Below are 24,703 nucleotides of genomic sequence, written 5' to 3'. Positions count from 1 at the left end.
AATATATCTATAAACCAAAAATGCAAAAGACAAATGGGGAACACATTTCGCTGATCTATAAAATCAGAATACTTCAATTAGAGCTACCTTCTCGGTGAGCTGCCCAAATGCAGTCTCCAGCTGGGTGAACATGCCATCAAAGGCCACCAACAACATCTGACCGGCGGACATCTTCGGTGTTTCCTGGCCCTGTCCGTCCATGCTGCGAGGCTGGATCAGATCAGAATACTGGGCACGCAGCATCCTGCGCACAAACATCAGAAATTAGACTTCAATCGCTTCACACAGCAATGTGTAGTATGATGCAACACATGGCAAGAAGATTTCAACCTGGTGATGTGGAGACAGTGGTTGTGCCCATCGTGGTCCAGGCCCGTGTTCGCCTGCAGACTGTCGATCAGACCCTGCAGCCCGAGACCGTCGGAGCTCTGCTCAAGCAGCTGCTCCAGCTCGGCCAGCATGGACTCCAGGGTGGGCTCCCCTTTGATCATGCAACGCAGAGCCTCCGGGAAGATGATCTGACGGAAGTTGGTGTTCAGTTCCTACAAAAAACAAAAAAAGATATCAGTGTCAGATTATTTTTTCCAACATTTATGCACTCACACACACGGAGTAGACGCAGCTTCTAAGTCCTGACACGCTGACGTGTTTACCTGCAAACAGGTGTAAACAGCGTTCGCCAGGTAAACTGCCTGGGTGGTGGTTGAAGGCGCAGGGAGCTCCATGTCATGGGGAAGGAGCGGGCAGCGTTGTAGCAGCGTCATCAAGGCGCTGACGTTTCCAATCATGCTGCAGAGCTCCTCCAAAAACCAAGCCCCGTCCCGAGACGTCAAGTCCACGAGCTGCTCTCCAGCGCTGGCAGCTGCGCCCTCCATGACCAGGTTACGCCTAGGCAGGAAAAAATAAACTTTTATTTTACTTGTTTATTTACGAGGAGTTGAATTGTTTCATTGTATTATACATTAGATTAAGTGCACAAACACAACCATGAACCATTTTACCTGCAGAGTGTGCAGAGGGCAGAGGTGATGATGGCGGCGAGGCTCATAGAACCCGGCTCTCCGTTCTCACGGAGGAAGACTGTGATGCAGTGTTCAATCTCCTGCAGCTGCTCCTCGCAGGCGGCTACAGTTGTGCCCTCCGTCTTCAGACGCTCTGCGTGGTGGATCACACGCTCGTTGGTGTCACCCACTTGGTGCTGCAAAGTCAACTCGACGCTGGACAAGAACTGGCAGGTGGCCGGAGGAGGCTGAGGGGCGAACAGCACCTCATATCTGCAAAGGGAGGGGAAAATACGTTTATTTATGGCTTAAATAGACCATGTTTTAGATCCCTAAAACATGCTGTGGTCCCTTACTGCCTATAGATGTGCTGGCAATGCTCCACCGTCATGTCTCTGAGCAGCTCCTCCAACCAGGCCTTCCAACGGTGGGCTCTGTGGAACAGCATCGTGGCCCGAGGGTACAGCAAAGCCACGGTGGCATAGCTGTGCAGCTGCTCCAGACAGCTGCGAAGTGCCGCATGGCGCTGCTGCAGCAAGGAGCTCACCTCCGCCTCCAGGGTCTCACACTGGCTGATTAGGTGGGCCTGGCCCGCATTCTGCAGGAAGGCTGTAGCAGGCACGTAGCTTGGAGGACCTGGAGGAATTTTGAACAACCAGGAATAAGATGCAGCACAGCACAAAAATAAAATACATGCAGCATTTTAAAAACACATTTTATCACGCTCTGCTTAAACGCTAAATCATTTACTAATTAAATACATATTACCTAGAACTACCTAAAGAATTCAGGACTTATTTTGCAGAAAACCCATTAAAAATCCCCCAAAAATGTTAATTTTTAACCAGTTCTCAGGACTAACCAAGATCTATGGGGCTGCTTATGTCCTGCAGCAGGCTGGCAAGCTGTGTGGCTTCCAGGTTTGAGAAAGCTGCCTGGTACTGAGAGATCCACTGGTCCAGGTCGGTGAGCTTGCTCTGAATGGCCTCCTGCACAGTCCGCTGCTGTGACTGCAGCTGGGTGTGTTCAGAATACCTGTGAACGGGGTTGAAAAGGGTTTCAGAATGTGGCACCACATGCAGTATTAATGTTCAGTCTCTCTGTCTGTCTCCTCTATGTATATGGCAACAAAAGACGAGTAGGTCTATGTTGGCTTTTCTACCATATTTACAGCATTTAAAAAACAAAGCCCTCTCTCTGACCTCTGCTCCAGCGTCAAGATGAGATGATCTGGATGGTTTTCTGCCCCCTCCAAGAAGGCGATCTCCTCCTGCAGTTTGCCTTGCAGTTTCTCCCCCTGGCAGAGCAACTCTTGCAGGACTAAGTACTCCTCCAACGCGTCCTCCACTTGCGGTAGCACAGCCAGCATTTCATCACGATTTTTAAACCAGTTCACCTGCGCAAAGACCCACCCGGTACATGATGTATTTAGACACTCAGTTTGTGCTAGAGCCTTCACAAATACATGAAACACACCAAAATTAGAAAAAAGAAAATGAAATGCAAAGATCAGGGATCAACGTGTGTCCTGACGTCACCTTAATCTCAGCCACTCTAGAGGAGAAGAGGGAGCGTGTGATGTCCCTCTCCATCTCCCTCTTGCTCTTCTTGCTGTCTGCCTGTTGGCCTCCTCCTCCATACACTGCACCAGCAAAGCCCACCTCCCCCCCAGCAGTCCAGTCCACCAGGGGATCATAGACGAAGGCCTCCAGCAGCGTCAGTAGGGTCTCTCTGCCCCGGCGCATTATTTGAACCACCTGGAATGACAGATCTGACTTCAGCACTTTTACCGGAGCAGAACGAAACCATGCAATGGTTTTTCTCCCGATACTTCACTGGTGTAAAATTGAGATGTGGCATTTACCTGTTCGCAGGACAGCCTGAAGATACCCTCGACCCCAGTGACTCCCAGAGCAGTCTCAATGTTGTGAGTCATCCTGAACGGGACCTTCTCGGGCACCCGGAGGCTTTTCCCTGGTGACACACGCAAACAGAACACAAAATTAATCACACAGTCAGGAAACCTGAGGCAGTTCAACAATTATATAAAACATAAATCATTTTAATCAGATAGATGTTATACTGACCTTTTTCAAAGCATACGTTGTAGTCAATGTGCACCACCTCACCAGTGGTCATATCAATCAACACGTTGTCAAGGTGACGGTCGCCGAGGCCGATGATGTATCCCACCATGGACATGACAGCAGTGGATCTGGCGTAGGACTGCAGCGTAAAACCAAAATCAGCTGAGCAGCACATTGATGAAGTCTAGATTTTAATCAGTGATGATGTTCCTGAGTCATTCTATGATTTTAAAAGGCCCAGTTACCTGAGTGACCCTCCACCACTCACTGGGCGTGGTGCAGGAACACCACAGCTCCTTAGCCAGCAGGTTGGAAGGAGTAGCCTCCATTAGCTCTTTCAGCACCTCCTTCATAACGCTGAGAGGCCAGTCTCGCCGCGTCACATCTAGACTCAGCCCGACTGCCTTCAGAGCCGGCCCGATGCGGCTGTAGTAGAGTTCACTGGGGCGGGGTACGGCAGGCACAGGCTGCGGTGGGAATGAGTCTTGGGCCTTGATGAGGGGGGGAAAAAAGACACAGTGGTTCAGATTAAAAAAAATTAAGTACTTATACTTAAGTACTTATAAAAGTATTACAATGTAGAATTGTGGAGGGAAATAACCCACCTTCTGAGCCTGCTGCACAGCCTCCCTCTGCTGCCAGCGTTTGTATAGGCCAAAGAGCGGCGTTGCACCATCAACCCACTGAATCAGTCCCGAGCGGGTTCCGAGGGGGGTGACGGAGTAGTGGCGGGCGTGGAAGTGCGGCTGCTCCTGCTGGTTGATCTTGGTGAACATCGTGTTGACGATCGAGAGGAACTGCATGATGCGCTCGTCCAGATGCAAATCCTCCAGGCCTGGGAGGGATTTTAAGACCGGACAAATATCAAATCAGGAGCACACAAACAAGTGAAGGTCTAGTTTGAATTAGTGCTGATTTAAAATTTGCATCTACATTGGGAGTGTGCCAGAGAGGTTTTGATTTAGCTAGATTATTTTCCAGGTTCGCAGACATTATTGAAGTTTTTTCCATGTTTAAATGGGACACATATTCACTGCACTAGCTTCTCACCTTTAAAAAGGTACGGGTACTTGTGTCCATCCGATCCCAGGAAGAACAGCTTCTTGGGCTTGGTCTTGGTGGGAAGGATGGTGATGGTTTTGCCGACGCTCTGTATGGTGACGGCGTCCGATGCCGAGGCCTCGCCCGGCAGAGCCATCTCTGTTGTTGTCATGGACGCCAGGCGCGGACTGATTTCATCCAGGTGAAGCAGGTAGCTGGCTCGCTTCTGAGCACGCTGCTGCAGGCTCATCATTATCTGTTACGTTTAAATGTAATTTAACATCTGTGCAAAGGAAATGTATGCATGTACAGGTGCATATGAATTAACACACACCTGTTTGAAGGGAAGCCAGCTATTGGCCGGGTTGGCGGGGTTGACAGGGTTTCTGAGGCGCTCCAGAGCAGCGGTGATGTTATCACCATAGGTCTGCTGGAACCAGGTCTCATGTGGCGTCTCTGCTGGAGCTGCTGTGATGCTGCAGACGTGATCCAATGCAAACACCACTGGACGCATCAGAGCCGAGTGCTTCTCGCGCATTATGGCGATTTTTTCATCCCTGTAGTACAAAAAAAGCGGCAATCAAAATCTCTTTTTAAAGGATCTAAAGTGAACGGGAACGGGTATAAATATGAAGCAAAAAAGGTTTTGTTCAATGATTTTATTTTCGGTTGGTAGAGTCTCACCTGCGCAGTGTATTGTTGTTCTGGACCCTCTTGACCTCGTCCTCCAGCTGTTGGATCCTGCGCAGGACAAGCATGTGTTGCTGTTGTAACACACCCAGCCAGAGTTCATCCCACAGCAAGGTCACCCTGCGCAGCTCACCCACCAGCTGCTGGACCTGGAGATGACATGTCAACAGGTTCTTTAGATCAGTGGGTCGACAATACCGTTTCCAAATAATTCCAAAAACTGGACTTGAAGGGTTGTGATTTTAGATATATGAAGGATCTGTGTCCATCCACCCACCTGAAGCACCATGGTGGGGTTGGCTACAGAAAGCTTCTCCACAATATTGCTATAACAGTCCTGCATCATGGCTTGGTCTTGACTGGAGCAGGTCACCAGTTCTTCTGGAAGTCCTCCCTGTCCACCGTCCTCCAGCTGCTGCTCCTCCTCCCCACCCAGGTCCTCAGCCTGCATGCTACCCAAGAACGTGGGCAGGGCTGATGGCAATTTGCTCCCTGTCAACACATCTCATCATCAATTAACACGTCCACAGTATTTGCATTTTTACTGCTCACTGATAATTAGAGGCTTTAATTATGGTTACGGCCACATAGAGTTTAATTTGGGAGCAGATGGCATCACCGCTAGTCAATATTAGATGCAAACTGCATCGAAGTGAATACATTTCACATACAATACATTTCGCTTCTTTCAGACTTTTTTACAGGAACAGCAGAGGATTAAAAATATGAAAGAATACCTGAATTCTGAGCTTCTCCTCCCAGGGAAAGGGAGCCTACAATGGCGGGGTAGAGGATGAGATGGGGGGAGTCCTGAGCTACTCGACACAGCAGGCTGCATATGCTCTGCCGAATGTACGCCTCCGGGTGGTTGAGACGGGAAAAGAGCTGGGGGATGATACCTGAGGAGAACACAGGGGTTAATACGGAGCCCAACTAACTAGCAAACCTGGTTAAACTCAGGCACGACATCCTGCACCACATCACCTGTACATTGCTTTAGGGCTTCTTCTGGGAGTTTTAGGTCTGTTGGTTTTATATAAATAAAACTGAACTGGGATTTAAACCAATCTTATGTAAGACACTGCAATGATTTTACTGAGGAAATTGTAGCTCATTTCAGTGGGGAATAACCTTGTGTCCCACTCTTTGACCAGCATCATCTATCATCTCCTGATACTTCCTTTTATTTAGCTAATGAGAGATTACTAACCTGTCCTTGAACAACATTGTTTTTGTGCACACAATTAACTTCTGTTTGCATGCAAAGAATCCCAAAGTGGATGCAAATATTGCTGCATGACATACCCCTCCAGGGTGCTGTGGGGGTCGAGGCTAAACCTAGTTCAAGCCCCTCTCTCAGTTCACCAGCATGCTTCACCAGCAGACGGAGGAGACGCAGGGTTGCCATGACGATTACATCATCGTTGCTCTGTTTGCTGCAGTGATAGGACAGCAGGAGTTTAGGGTCATCTTCATCTATAGGGACCTAAAAAAAAAAAAAAAAACAGAGAAGACACACAGGATGAAGGAATGAACTCACTGTCCTCCAATAGAAAGACACTGGATCAAGTCGTCAGGATGTTAACACTCCAGTGGACGCGGTCTCACCTGTCCTGCATTGAGCTTGAGGAAGGTGAAATAGGCTTGGCAGGAGACGCGGTAAAGACCGAAGATGCGGTCCACCACCCGTCTCCAAACCCGGATTAGACCATCGGTGACGACCTGGCCCGCCTCCCCCAGCCAGGGGCACGAGGTGGTGAGCTGCCTCCAGATCACGTCCACCATGTCGTCCTCATCGTCTTCCTGCTGTAGAGCCATGTCCTCATCCTAAAGACACAACAGTGGGGTTGAAACAAACATTGGTGCATATATATGTTATGCAAAAGAGATGTATTATTTAATTGTGGATTTATTTTTCTTTAAATTTCTATTTCTGACAGACAAGTTCAGACAAATAACTACCTGTATGCCAGTGGGGCGACACATGGCTTGTCCAAGGATGCTGAAGATGGTTTCCTTGTCTTCTTCGCTGGTGGTCGCTGGCAGCAGCTCCTCTATGTCCTTCTTTTCTCCAGGGAGAAGAGGCAATCCTTCCCCTTGACTGATGAGAGGAATGTTAAATTGTAAGTAATACATTAACTATAAGTGGAGTCCAAACTGCTCATGTATTCATGTCGGCCCACTAACCTTGCGTTATCCACCACCTTCCTGCCCCAGCGATAAGCCCAGCTGGCGAGGGCAGCCCAGGACTTTGCCACCTCTGGAGCCAGGCTGGTGGAGAGCTGATAGAGCTGTCCCAACACAAAGTCTGGCTCCCCAACTCCAACACTCACTGCAAAGATAAGACCATCAAGGTTATAACGGTGCCGGAACCAAGCTGGATATGGACGTATCTACATCCTTCCCCTTGGCCACATCCTCAGATAACACAATATCAGCTTTCATTGCTATGCTGATGACACCCAACTCTACCTCTCCGCCCAACCCACCTCCCCCTGTGACTGTCTAAATGAACTTCAGCTCTGGTTCACACACAACTTCCTCAAACTCTCTGGACACAGCAATAAGACAGAAATCCTTCCACCTTTCCCCTTCACCCTCCCCCCAGGTCGATAGTCTCTGCGTTATTCTTCAAACATTAGTCGCCAGGACCGCCTACTTCCACCTTCGCTTCAAATCCACCACCATCCTTAATGAAGTAGGGAATCTTACCTACTATATGTGTTCTATATTAAACTCAGTCCAGTCCTCTTCATAAATATATTACAATTTTGCATTCAGTATTGTTCAAATACACAGGTTCAAATATTCATTTTTTTTAATATCCAACATGTGCAACAGTAGGGTGACAGCAACGTCTTCTGACTTCATTTATCCTTTTACTAAAATATGTTGGATTCATGTTGATGTATATTTAAAGAAATCTAAACTTGTGGGAGAAAAAAAAATGTATACAAAAAATGTCTAACCAACCAAAGATTTTGCAACCCCCCTGCAGTACCCCTAGGGGTCCTTTTTCGACCATCGATCATTTAGCCGCTCAGCACCTCATCACATTCAAAACCGCTTTTAAGACCCATATTTTCACTCCCCCACAAACCAATTGTTCTGATTTGTCATACATTTGATTTAATGATCTTTATGTATTATTGTTTTCATGTTTATTTTTTGTTGTATTTTGTATTTCATCTACATTTTAACTCCTTGAAGATCTGAAAGGTCTTTATAAATTAAAATGTATTATTATTATCATTATTAGATTTGTCTTGCAGTATGAAGACTGTGTCCATGTTACCTGACGTCTCAGCAGTGATGTGAGGGATGCCCTGATCCTCCAGAGGAAGCTCCAGCAGAGCAGCAATATTTCGGCTCAGAGGTGACATACTGCCCAAAGCGCTTGTTGAGTTGACTGCTCCTGATTTCTTTACCACCTGGGATGAAATTTAAACATTTTAAGTTTTGCTTCCAAGCACAAAAAAGCCATTTGCACTATTAGTATGTGTATTCGATCTGGTTTAAAATTTCAAAAATAATTGTGCACCTGTTTGAGTTGAGGTGTCATGTCCTTCCAGTCGGCCAACAGCCATTTGCAAAGTGTCAGCAGTGAGCGGCAGGCGGCACCTTCGTTCTTCCCCACGTGGCAGTAAGACAGAGCAGCCTTGCTCAGCATCTCCATGGCTGTCAAGGCTTGACCTGTGGACAAAAGACACTAGTTATACATACATACATACATACATAAGACACTGTCAACATAATCAACACAGAAAGAGAGTAGTAGTGGAATAGAAAAGCAACACAGGGTTCACTCATTCGGGTCATACAGAAAAACAACTCAACCACTGAACAAATATTAAATTAAAAAGGAAAAACATTACACCGGAAACATAATGAGACTATAATCCTGGAGGAAGCTGAGTAATTTCAAGCTGTTGCTAAACATACAGGGCCTGATCTGCATGAGCTGAACACAGAAAGAGGACAGACAAAACTCAAACACACCTTTCACACATATAGGAAAAGGTACAAACACACAAGAGGAAGGAGAATGACAAGGGGAGGTAACAGTAGTGCACAGCTTTTGGCTGTTTCCAGTTCTTCACCTGCACTTCTCAGGACTTTGGCTTTCTCTATCTGGACCTCCGGTCCCCATTTCTCCCCCAGAGTGCCCTCCAGACTGAGACGTCTAAAGGCCTGGCTCAGCTCATCTTGCGGCTTCTCTTCTTGTGTCCCGTCACTGCACTGGCTCAGCAGTCGGGACGCCAGGGTGATGTTTCCTTTTTTCCGCGCAAACTTGACCGCGGTCAGACAGAGCTCCGTTAAGTGGCCGTCTATGGAGGGAGAGTAACCTGAGCGAGAACGAAGAAGGTGAAATCTTTACACGGACAAATAAAAACACATTTGTATATATTGTGTCCATGGGACTCTGTATTGTTGGGACAACAGAACTATAACACAGAGTACATTTTATGCTAAGAAAATACACATTTCAAAAAAATATCAGCTTGATTTGTACAACTCCGACTACTACACACAGTGGATTATGGCCCATATCACATAAGTGCTTTGCATCTCTGCACTGAAATAAGAGCAATCCCCTATTTTGAGTGGCCTCCATCAGAAATGCAGATATTATACAGTCATTGACAATTACCTTTGAGTTTCTGGAGGAGTTGTCTCTGGAACATGGTGTATCTGAGAGCTTGAAGGAAAAGCTGGACGTCCTGTTGCTTACAAGAGCTCAGAGCCTCACTGCACAGAGGAATCACACAGTCCTGCAAGGAATACACAGGTAGAAATAAATAAGATAAATAGCTGTACATGAATTGAATTTGCATTTTAAAAGGAGTCAAAGAGCATGTGTGGATGTGCATACCTCTTGTCCGGTGAGAGTGTTCTCCAGGGTGGCAGTGCAGTGGAGCTGCAGGGTGGGTAGGGTGGGCAGGGAGTCAGAAAGAGTGAGCGTGGACAGGCGGAGGGGACCCAGGCAGATGCGTCCAGTTTGTTTCAACCAACGCACCAATGCACTGCAACGTCATCGTAAGACAACACCGGCTTATTGAAAGACAACATCTTCCAGTTGCTGTTTACATCTGCATCTGTCCAGACAACTACCAAATTAACAAGAGCCCCTCTGTCCTGGCTGTCATCCAGGGAGATGCGGCGAAAGGGGTGGACAGCAGAATTTTAGCATAATTCATTTATGAATTCATGACATTGCGTTCTGCAAGATTACACAAGCTTGACCTTTGAACAACCAATTCTAATCTACTATGAAATAGATGGACCCCTTATAAAACATACATGCTGTTCTAAACAACATTTAAAAATAAGAATTCTCACTCTGGATTAGATGTGGTCCCGTGCTCTTGCTGCTGATTCGCTTTCGCCATAGCACTGACAGAGCTGCGAAGGAGTTGCACCTCAATGGCTCTCTGCAGCTCAGTTGGATCTGGACTCATGGAGGGCAGAAGCCTCTTCAAATCTGAGCAAACAAATGTTACGTTTTGAGTAAATTTGAAACAATATATAAATATCTGCAGCTTCGTGACACCTGGCGTTGACAAACTTACCAAGCTTGTCCTTGCTGCTGGACAGAGAGCTGTAGTCCTCTCCCGGCAGCAGCTCCAACTGAGCTCCACACTCGACCAGATCCCCCTCCTCAAAGCGGCTCAGAGCCTGGATGTAGTTGAAATCTGTCCTCAGGTTGATGCTCACTGGATTGGTGGAGTTCTGCTTGAGGGCGTTGACGGTGGCCTGCCACTCCTTCACGGAGGCCCAGTCGCAGAGGGCCACGTAACACTGACAAGCTTTGTTGGCCAGGAAGTTGATCACCTCGGGGGAGCACTCGCTGGATTTCAGTAGCACCGTCTTCCTGTTGTCACCTTTTTTTTTTTAGAGGGTCACCAAAATAAATAAACAAATAACTTAAAAATAAATCCTGTTGCGATGACTAAATCAGACAAAAGCATGTGCACCAATGAGCCAAAACATTATTATAGATCAAGGGTGTCAAACTCATTTTAGCTAAGGGGCCACACTCACACACTTCAATCTCTCGGGGGCCAGACCAGTAACACAATAGCTTATTAACTTGTAAACAATGACAACTCCTAATGTTTCCCTTTACTTTAATGTAAAGAAGTACAAGTACGTGTAATGAACAACTGTAAATTTCTTATGAAGTGCAAGGTGCAAGTGCAATTTCTTATTTTATTGAATATTTTCAGCTGTTATCTTCAGTGTAATTTTTGCAAATTCATCCCACGGGCCAGACTGGAACCTCTTGAGGGCCAGTTTTGGCCCCCGGGGCCTTATGTTTGACACCCCTGTTATAGATCATCTTGTCTTACTCTTCTTCACTGATTCAGATTTTGCAAATATGGGATAAACCCAACATTTTACGGTTCCATTCAACGTAAATAGTGGCTGATTACCGTTATTAGTGTGTTTGGGGCTGTTCGTGTTGCTGGAGAGTTTGAGCAGACAACATTCAGCGCTTTTGATGCTGCAGTCCATTCCTGTAACTGCAGACAGCTGATCTTGATACTCCAGAGCTGCTTTCTCAAACCTGCACACACACACAGACAACATTTAATTAGCAGAGGGTCATCAAACGAATGTTTGAGAGTTGAGAATGTCTCGTTAAACTGGCTAAAGATGTCTGGTTAAAGCGAAGGTGCTTACCGGCCCTCAGCCTGCAGGGCAACTGACGACAACCAGCCCAGACTCTTGCCAGTGGTGGAGAGGCTCCAAGCCGCCAGGCCCCGGATGGCCTCGGGACAGCGCAGCTCCCACAGAGCCTCCACGAGCAACGCCAGAGGAACCTCCAGCTCCGGACCCTTGTGAGCAAATTAAAACATGATTTTCACCAAACCAAACACTGCCAAGGATGCTGCAACTGCAAGCAATCTGAAGTCACACACGAGGGATAGAGTTCATAATATCTGAGCATAAAAGTTTCATAAACTGACCTGGGTGCCGCTGTTCTTGATCTCTGTGAGCAGGTCGAAGCCATGGCGAATAGTTACTGCTGGTTGACCAGACAGAAGGCCAACCCTCATCAATGCCAAGCGAATCCTTGTCAGCCAATCCTGGCATGTCTGACGGTTTGTGTAAAAGAACGTCCTGATGCCCTGAGACACAACGATGGAAGGATACGTCAGTATTTACACACAAATGTGTTTGAGATATTCAAACAGCCTTTCTTGGTAGCAGCTCTCCTTCTTAAATTTTCATTATTTAAGGCGAGACTCAAGATCTCAAAACTGACCAGTGGGTGAAAAAAACATTTTTTGCTGCTGTGTCTCGCCTTAAGAATCTGACACCTTTTATTTACACACCTTGGGCGGGGCAGTGAGAGCATTGGCGCAGCCCTCGTAGGCGTTGTACATGAGCTTCTCCAGGTTCTCCAGGTACTGGAGCAGCAGCGCGAGGCGAAGCTGATTGGAGTGGTGACCATCTCCGTCGCTCCCAGTACCGGCCCAGGCTCCAACATCCTGCTCTGGGTTCAGACTGTGCGCAGCCAGGCTTCGGATCATACCTGAAACACAGGACCGCAGCTATCAAAACCACAAATCCATGCACAAAAAACTGTACTGGCAGACTAAGATGTAGCACCATTGAAAGGAATCTTCTTAATACCTTCAATGGTTTGGAAGGTGTCCTGAGCCCGACCCAGCGGTGTGCGGAGTTTGGACAGTACGGTGAACTGTGCCGCCTCCCAAACTGCCCAATGCCACAGCACCACCTCGGTTTTCAGAAGGGCCCGTGGCACCACATCCGGCCGGCCGCCGTCAACGTTTCCTCGACTGTCTCGTTTCTCAAACCGCTGGCAGCTGTAGTACAGACGCTCCAGCCAGGGATCCTTGCTGTAAACACAGAAATATGAAGAGTAGGAAGTCTTAATATAATGATCATGCTTCATAAATACATAAGACAAAATTAAAAACGCATTGCATTGTTGCAAATGTTGCTGTCTGACTTTACCAAGAGTCAAAAAGACAAAGCATGGAAAAGCAGGTATTTGTCTAAATGAATTACCCTCCACGGTGCAGGACTCCATAGAGGATGAAGCTGATGAGGTCGCTGAAGTCCTGAGGATGGAAGGTGCTGTTTGGTGCACGGCTCATGTGGTGGCGGACAGCCAGAGAGATCTCCCTCATCTCAGGGTGGCTGTGGTTACTTTGGCCAAAACAAAATCGCGCCATTAATAACGTGACATCAAACCATGAGGCCGTATCAAACCTGGAGTGGCACATCAAGTCTTACCTCAAAGCCACATCGAGGGGGATTGTCCTGAGCAGTTTGGCGTAAGCTTGCCTAACTCTCACCGCTGAGTGGACCAGGTGCACTCTGCACACATCCACACACCTAAAAGACGACCCACACAACACACAAACACATGCATGAACGCTGGGCTTTAACACAACAGAACACACGTCGGCCATGATTTTTCTTCACATCTACAGCAAACTTCACAAAAGCGTAAAATGCATGTTATTCACCTCTGCAGAAGTTCAGTGGACAGTGATGAAGACAGGACCTGTAAGCTGTGGCAGGTCTGAAGGCAGATATTCTGGTCTTCATTCACAGCTTTCCAGAGAAAACAAGCACGAAAAACACACATCAGTATTGTTAAGGAGGAAAAACAGCTTTAGAAAACATAAGGTGATATATTCCGTAGGGAATTGCACATTTGTGGCTCACCATTAGCCAGTAGACCCCTGCAGAACTTGTTGAAGGAGGGTAGAGAGAAGAGGGGGCTGTAGGTGTCCGACTTCTTCATCAGCAAAGAGATTTCCTGAGCCCAGGTCAGCAGCAGCTTCCTAATACACCAAAAGTGTCAGAGCTATTTCACGTAGCTTCATCCAAATGTAACAAACGTGAGTGTGTGCTTCAAAGGACCTGGTCTCTGGGTAAAGGTGCTCCTTTGACAGCAGATCTCCCAGGAGGCTAAGCAGCGTGCTGAAATGTTTCTTCGTCGCCGTGGTAACGGTGCTGATGACGGCACCGTCGAACAGAGACGGAGACGAAGACGACAAGCTGGACGAGATGAAATGATCATGTCTGGAAACGGAAGCAGAGGAGGGGGTCGGGTAACTAAAGCAGCCGAGCGCAAACCCGACGCGTGTTGGCGTCGACCAGATGCTCGAGTAAAATGTTCATCTGGCTTCTTGGTGGGATCGCTGTGTGCAGTTGCTCAGAATCTCACACTCGCCCATTACTCCTGCTACCAACTTACCGCTCAAGATAAATGAATGAGTTTTAGCTCTCCAGCAAGGTTTTGGAATAACAACCTACTCTCACAATAGCATTTTCTAAGATGATTCTTAAAGGTGCAAATGAAACAAATAAATTGTGGCTTCTAAATGCAAAAGGTGAAACTCTGTCGCCGTAGTGGACAGAATTCACAGCAAAGATGAGCGCATTACCTGGTGCAGTGGGAGTACAGGGTGTAGAGCACAGCGTACTGGATGGCAGGGTAGTAGACGGCCAACTCAGAGTGGACCAGCATCAGGTTGTGACTCAGGAGGGCGAAGACCGTGGGGGACAGGGCCCACATCTACATGAAACGCATTTTTTTTTTAAAAAAAATGTCAAAAACAGCAGTTCATTTTCTGTTAGAAGAAACAAATCATTTGCCAGAGCTGTAACCTTATTCAAAGATGAACAGCTACTTTCATGTTGAGCAATCTTGGATAATTTCAGGAAAAACAAATAGAGGTACACTGTTGCACTTGCGTGCCTCTGCCAACCAAAAAGCAAAATAAGTTTCCTTCCAAGTTTGTCTCAACACATGTAGTGGATGTAGTAAAAGCCTCTGTGGTTTATGAGTTAGGTTACAGCCAGTAACATGTTTTCTGACAACATATAATTTGTTGAAACTTTAAATCCAAGGGCGCATTTGAGGCACTTTAACCACCGTGTTGAACTGCCATGTCCTCCGGGCTAAAGAGGGAATCTCAGATTTTGATTCTTGAGACCACAGGGCAGTTTTAAACAAGTCTGTTTAACCATTAACAGAATTAATATCGGAGGCCTTATGATATCCAACAACGAGAGAATATTTCTGGGTCACGTAACGTCGGCTCACCCCAATGAGGGAGTTCTTGGTGTTGCCGATGGTAGTGAGGGTGCTGAGGTTGAAGATGACAATGAACTGGGCCTTTTCCAGCGGCAGGGTGAGGGAGGCGAAAGCAGGGTGCTGGATATTGGGGCTGGGACTGCCCGGCGCCGGGGCCTTCCCGCAGGGATCCAGGGTTTCCGTCAGGCTGGACAGGGCGCATGCCATCTCACCCAGCACCATTTTATAAGCTGCTTCTAGTGTTGGAATGTTTTTCAGGCTTAGCAGCGCCTGATACACGGCGTGCACAGCTGACATCACCTGTGTGACACACACACACACACACACATACACAAACTTAGTCACAATATAGAGCACGATCAAAGACAAACACGTGCATTATTTTTATTTAACCTAAAATACAACTAATTCTTGTTATACTTTGCTTTGTATTGATGAACCTATGTGACACCCGGTTAAACATTTTTAATAAAAGGACACACACCTCTTTCTCTTGATGGAAGCGAAGCTTGAGCAGTTGCGAGTCCGGCGCCAACAACTTCTCAACAAAAGACACGGACAGTTTTGTGTTGATCTGGTCAACAATCTGTAAGAGGACAAGTGTTTCAATGAAATGTTACAGGGAGAAAAAAGAAAGAAATTAACATCCTTAGTTGGGAGAACTTAATGAAACACACTGATGCTCGCTTTTTTAAAATCATAAATGGTAACAACAAGGTCAGCCCTCAGAGGGGACTGTGTGATCCCTCGTAGATCTAGTGCCTTTCAACTGTGCTTTTCTGTGTGAGCTTCTAAATTACGGAATAGAATTGACATAAGAAACTGCACATTTTACAAGACATTTAGTCTCCACCTGAAGAACTGGCTTCTGAAGAACCAAATACGTATCATTAGCTGTATCTGCCTTACAGCGTGCATGTTGTTGTCATCTATTATTCATGTATTTGTATTAGCTTTGAGCTAGCCTAATAGCTAATGCCTGGTTTTTAGTGATGAATGACTCTTTTTGCTTTGCAATTTTAACAACTTTTGATTTTTTGGATCTTAAAACATCTTACCACCAAAAGGACTACAGTTGAAAATTAGCCAGCTGGCTAACGAGTGGCTAATTTACTATGAAGATGATTAAAGTGCAATGTCCTTTTTTAAATAAATAAAAACACAAAACATATAAGCCAATATAGTGAAGCCAATTCATATAAATGGGTGACAAGCTAACAGGCTGCACTTTGGCAGAAAGACAGCATAAGGTCAATTACATCTGAATCGCTGCAGAAAGTCTGTAACAAAACTGACACAACATCTGTTTAGGCTCGACTGCCAGATTACAAACACAAGCGCTGTGGTTTGGATCAAAGCGGGAGGATAAAAATGTGCTAGAAACCAGAAAAGTGACTCTACCAGGGTGAGGAGACTGAGCACTGCTAGATTGTAGTCTGAGCCACAGGCCTGGCAGCAGTCCAGCTGGTCCAGGCCGTAGGCTAGGACAGCGTCCATCAGCTGACCACAGGGCTCCACGCTCGCCAGCAACACCCCCACGCACTCGTTCCCCGCTGTGAGGACGGCCTCAGAGAATTGGACCTGCTTCGCGGCGGTCACACAGCCCAGGACCCGGTTCAGGACCTTAGATAAAACACAGAACGGAGCGGAAACAATTATCTGTTGGTTGTAGCCTCCACCTTTGGGTTTTTATACAGTTTTCCACACTGAGCTGCCTTTAAGGGATTTAAACAAACAAAAAAAAGGTGCTGAGTAAGAAAAGGGCTGTAACTAGATAAATTTCTGCTTTGACTACATTTGTAAGGCAAATTAAGAGAGAGAAGATGCATGCGAGTTCTGTATCGAGAGTCAGATTCTCCCTCTTACATCGTTGACGTAGACTTCAGTGATCGGCGGCCCTCTGAAAGGACTGAACCGCTCTCCGATGCTGCGGACCACCGTGCTGAAAACCCTCAGCAGAGCGGCTAGCTTGGGAAGTGACACCGAGGGAGGGGGAATGTCTTCATCGACCGCCTCTCCTGACACCACATGGCTCAAATCCTAAAGAGAGCACAGACTCAGTCAAGAACTGAGGGGATTTTTGAAAGATCTGCAACATGACACTTAGTGCACGGTGGAGGAGTCACCTCTGCGTATGCTTCCATATCCTCCAAGAACTGGCCCAGCAGGGTGGTGGAGAAGGTCAGGTCTGCCACCCAGAACTGCTCCAGACTCTGCAACCAGCCTAAACACAGACATGGAGGGCAATGCAACGTCACTGGACTGTCACTGCGTGATCAAGTGTGTCGATTGATTAAGCACACCTATTAAAGAAATTTGGAGCTGCCTAAATTCCTCCTAGAGTTAGGCCACACTAGGAGCTTTGAACCTCAGACAGGGGAGCTGAACAAGAACCCAACGATCATTAACAGAGCTGCACGGAACCTGTGAAGCTCGGGAGGAGCTGCCAGAAAAACAGCCGTCTCAGCAACGCTTCATCAATGATGCCTCTGTGGTCAAGTGACTAGACAGAAGCCACTCTTGGGCAAAAGGCAAATGACAGGCTGCTTTGAATACGCCACAAATCTCCATGGGCTCACGGTTACAAGGTGTAACTTGTGGTGTGCGAGTAGTCAAAAAGGGAACGAGTGTAATTCGGTAATTCAACCAAATATTCCAGTCACATGGCAGCAGGAGTAGAAAACAAACACCGATTCCATTTTATCACAGGCAGAAAAAGCCCAACTGACCTGAGACCTGCTGAGTGAGCGTCTGCTTCTGAGTGTGGTCGATGTGCCAGCCCACCAAGATGTCCACTGTGTCCTACGGGAAAAAAATAAATAAATAAAGCAGTACATGTCAAGATTCAGAGCTGGCATTTGATAAGATGCCCTGATCTGACGTAGCTGATGAGATACGTACCCTGAAGTTGGTGCTGAAGACGTGTGGGTAGCAGCGAGCCACCTGAAGGATGCACTTCACACTTTGACAAAGCAGCTCCGGTGTGTCCACATTTTCCAGGATGGACTGCAAGTTGCTCATCACCAGCTGCAGCAAATAACACCATCTTAGTTTACACTTGACACTTTTGTACTAGAACAGTACGTTTTTATTTTATTTTAATAGAAGCCTGCTAGTGTAATGGAAAACGGAAGTAATTCCCACATGTTCTCTAAGTAGCAATTGGGATGCAACCATAGACATAATGGATTGTGTGGCAACTTTGACATAAAACTTGATTTATAACCTACAGCTGTAGCTCAAAAGCCACAAATGACACGTGAAGCTTCTTTCGTGTGGTTACCTGCATGATGTGGGAGAAGGCCTTCCTCTCTCCAGCAGCCTCCAAAGCGCGCTGTGCAGCCACCAGGTAAAGCAGTTTCACCTCGTCGCGACCGCTCGAGTTGAACTTGAGAAAGAGCCACTTGAAAATGCGCTCGGCCTCGTAGCTGAGCACCGTGCAGAGGAGACCCAGGCAGGCGGCCGCATCCTGGCGCAGCTCGCACAGCAGCTTACTGCTGCAGGTGTCAACGGCACAGAGAGGAGGCCGAGTATTATACATTTTGTTCACGGTGAGCCATCATCGAGGGTTACGCCATGATCCTGAGCCAGAGCCAGGACTACTGCACTACTTAAACCTGACCCCCAGTGATGTCTTTAAAAGATGCATCTCTGTTGCAACACTGGAATATCAATAGCCGTGTGGCAATCCTTAAATTGCGTCATACGTTATTTGTATTTTCGGCTCACCTATAATCACTTGTGAGGCCGTTGCCAATTTGCACACTACAGAGAGCAACAACATGAAATATCTGAAACAATCTCAATAGTAGAAACACTAAGAACATCACAAGTTTTGGCCTCATTAGGAGAGACGCTTTTGGGATCCCTAGACAAATACGAATCCAGATATTCAGATCTCTTTCTACTGGCCAGTACTGTTCATTGAGCTGGCCTCAGTAAATGATAACATTCTGTACATAGCAACATCACACAACTCACGACAAAACCACAGCAACACAGCTTACCTCTCATTCAAAATGTCATTCAGGGTGCTTAGGATGGTATCCAGCTGTTTGACAAGAGTCTGTCCAAGAGAAAGTAAATAATTAGGGCCGTGATGCATCTGTCAGCACAGAATCTGTACACTTAATACATTCATGTGACTTCAAACACAGATTTGGAGGGAGGAGTTAATATACACTTAAAAATATTAAGGGATTTCACAGCAAAAGGAAGGAAAACTGTAGAATATTTTCCATAAACGAGGCTATAGTTACTCAAATCAACGTCACATTCTTGTATTTTGAGATTTTTTTTTTTGTGACTGACCACTTTGTTCTCGCCATGGCTGATGAATTCCTTCAGCTGTTTGAGGGTGGCCAGCCTCCGGTCGCGATCATCCTCCCTGGAGACTCGGCGCAGGAGGTTGGCCAGTCGAGACTCCTCTGAGTGAGCCATCCCTCTGTCTGCAACACAAGGACACGCTCACTCCACTAATTGGCTGCACGGTTACATATTCTATTGCAGGTTCAAAACGATCAAGACTACAGCTGAGCAACCTTTTGCACATCTTGGAGAAGTACACAGAAATAAATACTGTTTGGGTCTGTGCATTGACTCATCTTCATTCTGTATTATGTCAGGTCAGTCAGCCATGAAGTTTAATATTGTGTTTATTAGGCTAATCCTTCAGTTTCATGCTTCATAATGAAGAGTTAATTTGATCTGTAAAAAAAAAATCTGTATTTTACTTTTTTGTTCACTTTTAACCTCCTGAGACCCGGCGTCCCCATACGGGGAGGTTGCATATTAGATATGTGGCAGCTTATTCTTCTTTATTTAGAGCTGTTGTCCTCCTCATAAGGAGCCATTTTTGTCTGGCATGAACTTGTAGCGAAGGATCAATACACTTGACATGCAAATTTAACAAATTTGTACAAAGTACTGGTTTGAGGACATTAGGATTTCATCATTTCCAATTGTGCTTTCACATTAAAATAAACTGTTTTATTCATATTGGTACATCCTGGTGACTTATATACAGTGAAATAATCCCTGTGGACACATATGAGGAAGTTTTTTTTCCCCAAAAACTACTTCCAGGTCAAAGATGATGCTTATTTTTTATACTTAGATCCTACTAATCCCAAATACCTTTGAAGTAGAAATTAAAAATGCATTCCAAACAAAAGCTTGGGTCGCAGGAGGTTAATGTTATTTTAACGTCACATTCATCAATATTTGTGAATGTCCCCATGCCATTACTAAACACTCACTACCTTTCTTTAGTTTGCACTGTACACAAGTTTACACTGAATGCCTCTTGACAATTTTGCCTTTCATTGTACTTTAGACTTTAGAGTAGTTCAGGTTTGTCGCACAGCTTACCCTGCGATTTCCTCATGTCCTTTGAAGCTAAAGCACGGTTTCCATGCTGAAAAGGGGTCAAATCCGTTGTCACGTCATTGGGTCTCAACTCTTTCCCCAGCGACTTCCAACCAAACGTAGTATCACAGACACCTTGACCAGCTTCATAACCAAGGGGGACACAAACCGTGCAGAATTAAAACAACATATTTAACAGAAAGCCTCAAATGCATAAGCATAAAAGGATAAGTACCCAGTTTTATTTTTTAAAATGCAGACAAAGAAGGGGGCACATAAACAAACACGCATATATAAATTAGTAAGAGGCCTCACTCTCTTCCTGATGTGCATCTGTGGCAGCGTAGGCATCACTGGGCACCGCTGGCTGTTCAGGGCAGCTGGAAGGCAACACGTCTGACAACAGGCCTGAACCGAGCTCTCTGGACTTTGTGTCGTCCTGGCTGGATGATGCACTGTCAACTCTGAATATGTGAATAAAACATGCACAAAAGAAAACACAAATTGAATAACCACAGTTTTTAAGGTGGCTTCGACATTGCTTTTGGCACTTTCCCACCGATACTCAATTCCAAACCAATTTAAGTTACTGATTGACAATACAACAGGATTGGGCAACTGGAGGAAACAGCTTTTTGCAGTTGAAACACAGAGCAACTGTAATGTAGAAAAGTGAGTATTATGTGCAAAGTATAAGGAACCCTGTCTCAGCAGAAGCTAAAAACAGTTCAAAAAAACAAAAGAGGAGTGCCACACACGCGTCTCCACCAATATATCTACAGTCGTCTGCTGCATTGATTGAAACGTACAATTAACAGAATGTGCTCTTTGTCTTACTAATCAAATTAAACTGTGAAATATGCAACGCTGCAAGGCGAAAATTTAGCACATCTATCTGCAACAATTTGTCTGCAGAAAATAATGAAATGAAAGTGTGTCTTAGTGACCAACATCGCTGGCTGGAAGTCTAGGTACTTTTGCCTTGCAGCGACGCTCAGCTGTTGACAATATTCTCCTGGGAGCAGTGGGAAAACACCCTTTGAGCTTCGACGCTATAAAAAATACAATCCTTAACAACTGCTTAAACGGTCTATCATGCATTTAATTACAAATTAAATCGTGTTTTATTCTACCGGAAAAAAAAGTTATATACAACTGACAAGTAGGCCAGCTAGAAGTCCGAGAGACAATTACATTATAAATGCTCTTGTGCTGACTGTCAAGTTTAGCAGTAGCACAACAGTAAAGGCTTTCCTGGTTAGATATGTTTCAATAAAAAGACAGTAAAAGCAAAACAACTACATAGAAATCGAAATACAGGTATTTACAGGCTTTCTGTCTATGAGGAAACAACTCAAATATAACATAATATGTATAAATCACATCCACCTAACATGGTAACGCATACAGCAAATAATCCTGCAGACGTGGATTGGTTTGAGTGGTGAATCATGTGTGTAATAAACTCCACTTTAGGATGGGAATTCCCACCCTGTAATTAGTCAAAGCTCCTCGGTACAGTTAGACTCCTCATCCATATACTGCAGGTTACATGCGTTAAGTGTCTGTGCTGAAGCATAAACAGAGTTAGATCAAATCAATCATTTGAGTTGGCAGAGTACATTCAACTTTAGAACTACAAGAACTACACCTGCTCTTCCCTGTTTCATCAAAAGTGAGTGAAAGCAACATTTAAGTGTAACTTAAAAGAACCCAAACGGAGTGATTTAGAAAGGAGTGGGAGAATGAGAAAGTGAGTGAGTAAAAAAAGGGAAATGCAAAGTTTGCACACGAGGGAAGGGACACTTTTTTCCCTCCTGTAAATGTGTGATTCACGCTGTGAAGTTTCATGTTTATCAGTTCATCATCATGGAGACTAGTCTATTGAAAATCACGGTGACAAACTTGATCTTTTTATACTGATCCTATTTATACTTTAATTTTGCCTCTGTCCCTTTGTGTCTGATTAATTGTTCAGTGGATGTAGCTAACGTTGGCTGAAACCACAAAACCACTTAAAAAAGTTGACAAAGGTTCAACCTGATGAGCATTTTAGAAATATATTTTTATCAATTAATTATGGACCTATATGGTTTGAGTATTTGTTCAAAATTTTTTTAAATTGGACCCACAGGAAGTTTTGGTGTAAAAATAAGACATGAGCCTCCTATCCAGGTAAATGACCCTGCATGCCCAGTTTCATTCATGAACATTTGAGACACTTTGACTATGGTAAAAATGAATTTAAGAAAGTGAATAGCATAGTACACATGTTAACTCAAATAGTAGGACGTTGTGTAGAAACAGTCCATGAGAAAACGTGCGGACTAATAGAAATCGAACGAGGGTTATGGTCAGAGAGGGCAATGAGCTGCACCACCGCAAACCTCAGAGTTAAAAGGATTGGGAGTTGACAAAAGGATCAGTAGACCCATCACAAGGCCAACAAAAGATCAAGTGGGAAGTACGTTCTACGGCTACGTAAGAGGAACTAACTAACACCAGCAGATGGTAACAGTGTGTAATCGTCATTTTAGAAGGAAAACCTAAGAACTGGGACCAGCTACAAAGAATTACATTGGTCAGTGTCGAGTGAAGAGTTTAATCATAGTAGATGACCACGTCGTGTTGGATTCTTAAGCCGAACGGTCCCAGGGATCTCCCCACCAATAATTTCAGCCAAATTCCACCAAAAGGTGTGTCATTAGTGTTAACGGTGCGGGATAGATACTGCAACGGGTCTACAAAGAGCCTCATGTGTAGGGGTACTGTAATACCGGCACAAAAACGCTTTTAAGGCAACCGGTCGCTCCAAAGTGGTGACTGGAAGTGAGCGGCTCATGCGGGAGTTGATGAACGTTGCGTTCGAGTGAACTGCGTGTATGAGGCAGACGGAAGCAGCTATTTGGATCAATCACAGTTGATGCCGTCTACAATGCTAAGACGTGACGCTGCAATCATGGGGAAGTGCAGGTCAGGCTTTGGCCATGGCGTAGACGTGACGTACCACTATACCTCAAGCTTTAGTGTCGTTGTCTTTTTGGGGGCACCAAGCCTCAGATGTTGTACTGGAAGGTATGATCTTTGGAAGTTCTAACATGAACAATCTTTGTATGTAAAAAGTTGCTTACTCCACATTAAGGTTATTATAAAAAAAAAAAAATAAAGAGCCACACAGTGGGAACGTGGGGCCATTAGACAGCTGCCACGCTTAAAAAGGAAACCCCTATGATGATGATGATGACAAATGTCATGAAATCAGACACTTCAATCACTGCTGTCTTGACTCTTGCTGTTGCTAATCCTCAGCTCAAGAAGTTACAGCACCAACACCGCCACGCATTCCTCTGTAGGCATCTTCAAAAAAAATAAAAATAATCCGGAAGTCATTTAGGAAGTCGATAACATTATAGTAGGGTGGCGTCGTCCCCCCCTCTGCTACCAAGCTATCATTAGCCAGCAATAATGTAATAATGCTAACCTTAGCACACACACACGACTGCCACAGCTCGTTAAGAATACATATCAACTTGTGGCTAATTATTAAATCACCAGGGCGCACAGGGTGCTGCTATTTTTAAACTGACGTGTTTCCTGCCACTTGCTGTCAATTATCAAGCATTAAGTAAGTTAAGCAGCAGGCGGGCAACATGTTTCCATCCCCCTTGTGAGGAGCAACGTTAGCCCGGGCTCACCAGCCCCACATCAACAGCCCGGGCTAAACCACCGCGCCTCCGTGGCAAACTGTGTCGAAATTTCGATTTAAAACGTCGTTTAATTCACGCCACGGGAAGGCATTTAAAGGTGAAATGGTGCGTGAGTGTTCACCTCCCATGTGGCCACAACTCAACCCAGCAAGACAACAAGAGTAGGCCCGTTTTATTTTACCCATGCTACACCGGAGAAGAGCACCGACCTGGGCTGCCAGTCGTTCCAGTGTGGCCGCAGTCTGTGGGCGCCGCTGAGTCGAGACCCCGGGGCTTTACGGCTCATTACCTTTTAGAGCGCTGCATGGCCTGCTGGCAGCGACAACCTGGTCTCTACAACTACGGACTTACGGTTCAACTAATATGTTTTGTCAAGTCTCACAAATAAGGTTAGCAACTCGTCGTTACAGCTAGCCTACGGTGGGCACCCTTCTTCGTGAGGTTTATTGGCGGTTGGCGGCACGACGGGGTTGGCGCAAGACCGCCACCTAGGCTGGAGTGCGGTTTTACAGTTTATGTTAAGATTAAAAAATAAATAAATAAAACTTGTTCTTCTTCTGCAAGCTATATTTGTTCTATTTGTTTACTATCCGCTTAATTTAAGAGCACGGACTCGTAAACAATTAATAACAACAACAAACCAATTGATATTGTAACAGTCAGTCAAAAAATGCTTTCCAGTTAGGTTTAACAGTGTCATGGAGTTAACAGTTGACATTCAACAAT

At 45.5% G+C, this 24,703-nt stretch overlaps 1 protein-coding gene across 1 annotated transcript in view; it reads right to left on the bottom strand.

Annotated features, from left to right (window-relative positions):
* Window positions 1-24,426, bottom strand: part of smg1 (SMG1 nonsense mediated mRNA decay associated PI3K related kinase) — a 28,907-nt gene extending 4,481 nt beyond the window's left edge. The window contains exons 1-52 of the mRNA XM_047571785.1: window positions 24,187-24,426; window positions 20,586-20,734; window positions 20,274-20,414; window positions 19,215-19,351; window positions 18,911-18,969; window positions 18,187-18,400; window positions 17,805-17,930; window positions 17,633-17,705; window positions 17,030-17,127; window positions 16,770-16,943; window positions 16,305-16,526; window positions 15,388-15,489; window positions 14,913-15,203; window positions 14,251-14,381; window positions 13,724-13,885; window positions 13,526-13,644; window positions 13,324-13,411; window positions 13,088-13,189; window positions 12,860-13,000; window positions 12,461-12,687; window positions 12,160-12,359; window positions 11,791-11,952; window positions 11,504-11,658; window positions 11,254-11,387; window positions 10,390-10,701; window positions 10,160-10,301; window positions 9,693-9,843; window positions 9,471-9,591; window positions 8,920-9,165; window positions 8,361-8,512; window positions 8,115-8,250; window positions 7,007-7,151; window positions 6,782-6,920; window positions 6,428-6,646; window positions 6,125-6,305; window positions 5,557-5,718; window positions 5,097-5,311; window positions 4,814-4,968; window positions 4,464-4,686; window positions 4,139-4,385; window positions 3,694-3,923; window positions 3,334-3,579; window positions 3,089-3,227; window positions 2,866-2,975; window positions 2,540-2,758; window positions 2,204-2,397; window positions 1,864-2,036; window positions 1,358-1,637; window positions 1,002-1,274; window positions 654-888; window positions 331-542; window positions 88-244 (exon numbers count right to left, since the gene is read on the bottom strand). Coding sequence (XP_047427741.1) covers window positions 88-244; window positions 331-542; window positions 654-888; window positions 1,002-1,274; window positions 1,358-1,637; window positions 1,864-2,036; window positions 2,204-2,397; window positions 2,540-2,758; window positions 2,866-2,975; window positions 3,089-3,227; window positions 3,334-3,579; window positions 3,694-3,923; window positions 4,139-4,385; window positions 4,464-4,686; window positions 4,814-4,968; window positions 5,097-5,311; window positions 5,557-5,718; window positions 6,125-6,305; window positions 6,428-6,646; window positions 6,782-6,920; window positions 7,007-7,151; window positions 8,115-8,250; window positions 8,361-8,512; window positions 8,920-9,165; window positions 9,471-9,591; window positions 9,693-9,843; window positions 10,160-10,301; window positions 10,390-10,701; window positions 11,254-11,387; window positions 11,504-11,658; window positions 11,791-11,952; window positions 12,160-12,359; window positions 12,461-12,687; window positions 12,860-13,000; window positions 13,088-13,189; window positions 13,324-13,411; window positions 13,526-13,644; window positions 13,724-13,885; window positions 14,251-14,381; window positions 14,913-15,203; window positions 15,388-15,489; window positions 16,305-16,526; window positions 16,770-16,943; window positions 17,030-17,127; window positions 17,633-17,705; window positions 17,805-17,930; window positions 18,187-18,400; window positions 18,911-18,969; window positions 19,215-19,351; window positions 20,274-20,414; window positions 20,586-20,734; window positions 24,187-24,263 — 8,898 coding nt within the window. The 5' untranslated portion in view covers window positions 24,264-24,426. The remainder of the gene's footprint in view (window positions 1-87; window positions 245-330; window positions 543-653; window positions 889-1,001; window positions 1,275-1,357; window positions 1,638-1,863; window positions 2,037-2,203; window positions 2,398-2,539; window positions 2,759-2,865; window positions 2,976-3,088; window positions 3,228-3,333; window positions 3,580-3,693; window positions 3,924-4,138; window positions 4,386-4,463; window positions 4,687-4,813; window positions 4,969-5,096; window positions 5,312-5,556; window positions 5,719-6,124; window positions 6,306-6,427; window positions 6,647-6,781; window positions 6,921-7,006; window positions 7,152-8,114; window positions 8,251-8,360; window positions 8,513-8,919; window positions 9,166-9,470; window positions 9,592-9,692; window positions 9,844-10,159; window positions 10,302-10,389; window positions 10,702-11,253; window positions 11,388-11,503; window positions 11,659-11,790; window positions 11,953-12,159; window positions 12,360-12,460; window positions 12,688-12,859; window positions 13,001-13,087; window positions 13,190-13,323; window positions 13,412-13,525; window positions 13,645-13,723; window positions 13,886-14,250; window positions 14,382-14,912; window positions 15,204-15,387; window positions 15,490-16,304; window positions 16,527-16,769; window positions 16,944-17,029; window positions 17,128-17,632; window positions 17,706-17,804; window positions 17,931-18,186; window positions 18,401-18,910; window positions 18,970-19,214; window positions 19,352-20,273; window positions 20,415-20,585; window positions 20,735-24,186) is intronic.
* Between the last annotated feature and the right edge of the window lie 277 nt (window positions 24,427-24,703).

The sequence above is a fragment of the Mugil cephalus genome, chromosome 20 (genome assembly GCF_022458985.1).
Source record: "Mugil cephalus isolate CIBA_MC_2020 chromosome 20, CIBA_Mcephalus_1.1, whole genome shotgun sequence".
In the NCBI taxonomy this organism is placed as follows: domain Eukaryota; kingdom Metazoa; phylum Chordata; class Actinopteri; order Mugiliformes; family Mugilidae; genus Mugil; species Mugil cephalus.
This window is presented reverse-complemented; position numbering and strand designations above follow the sequence as displayed.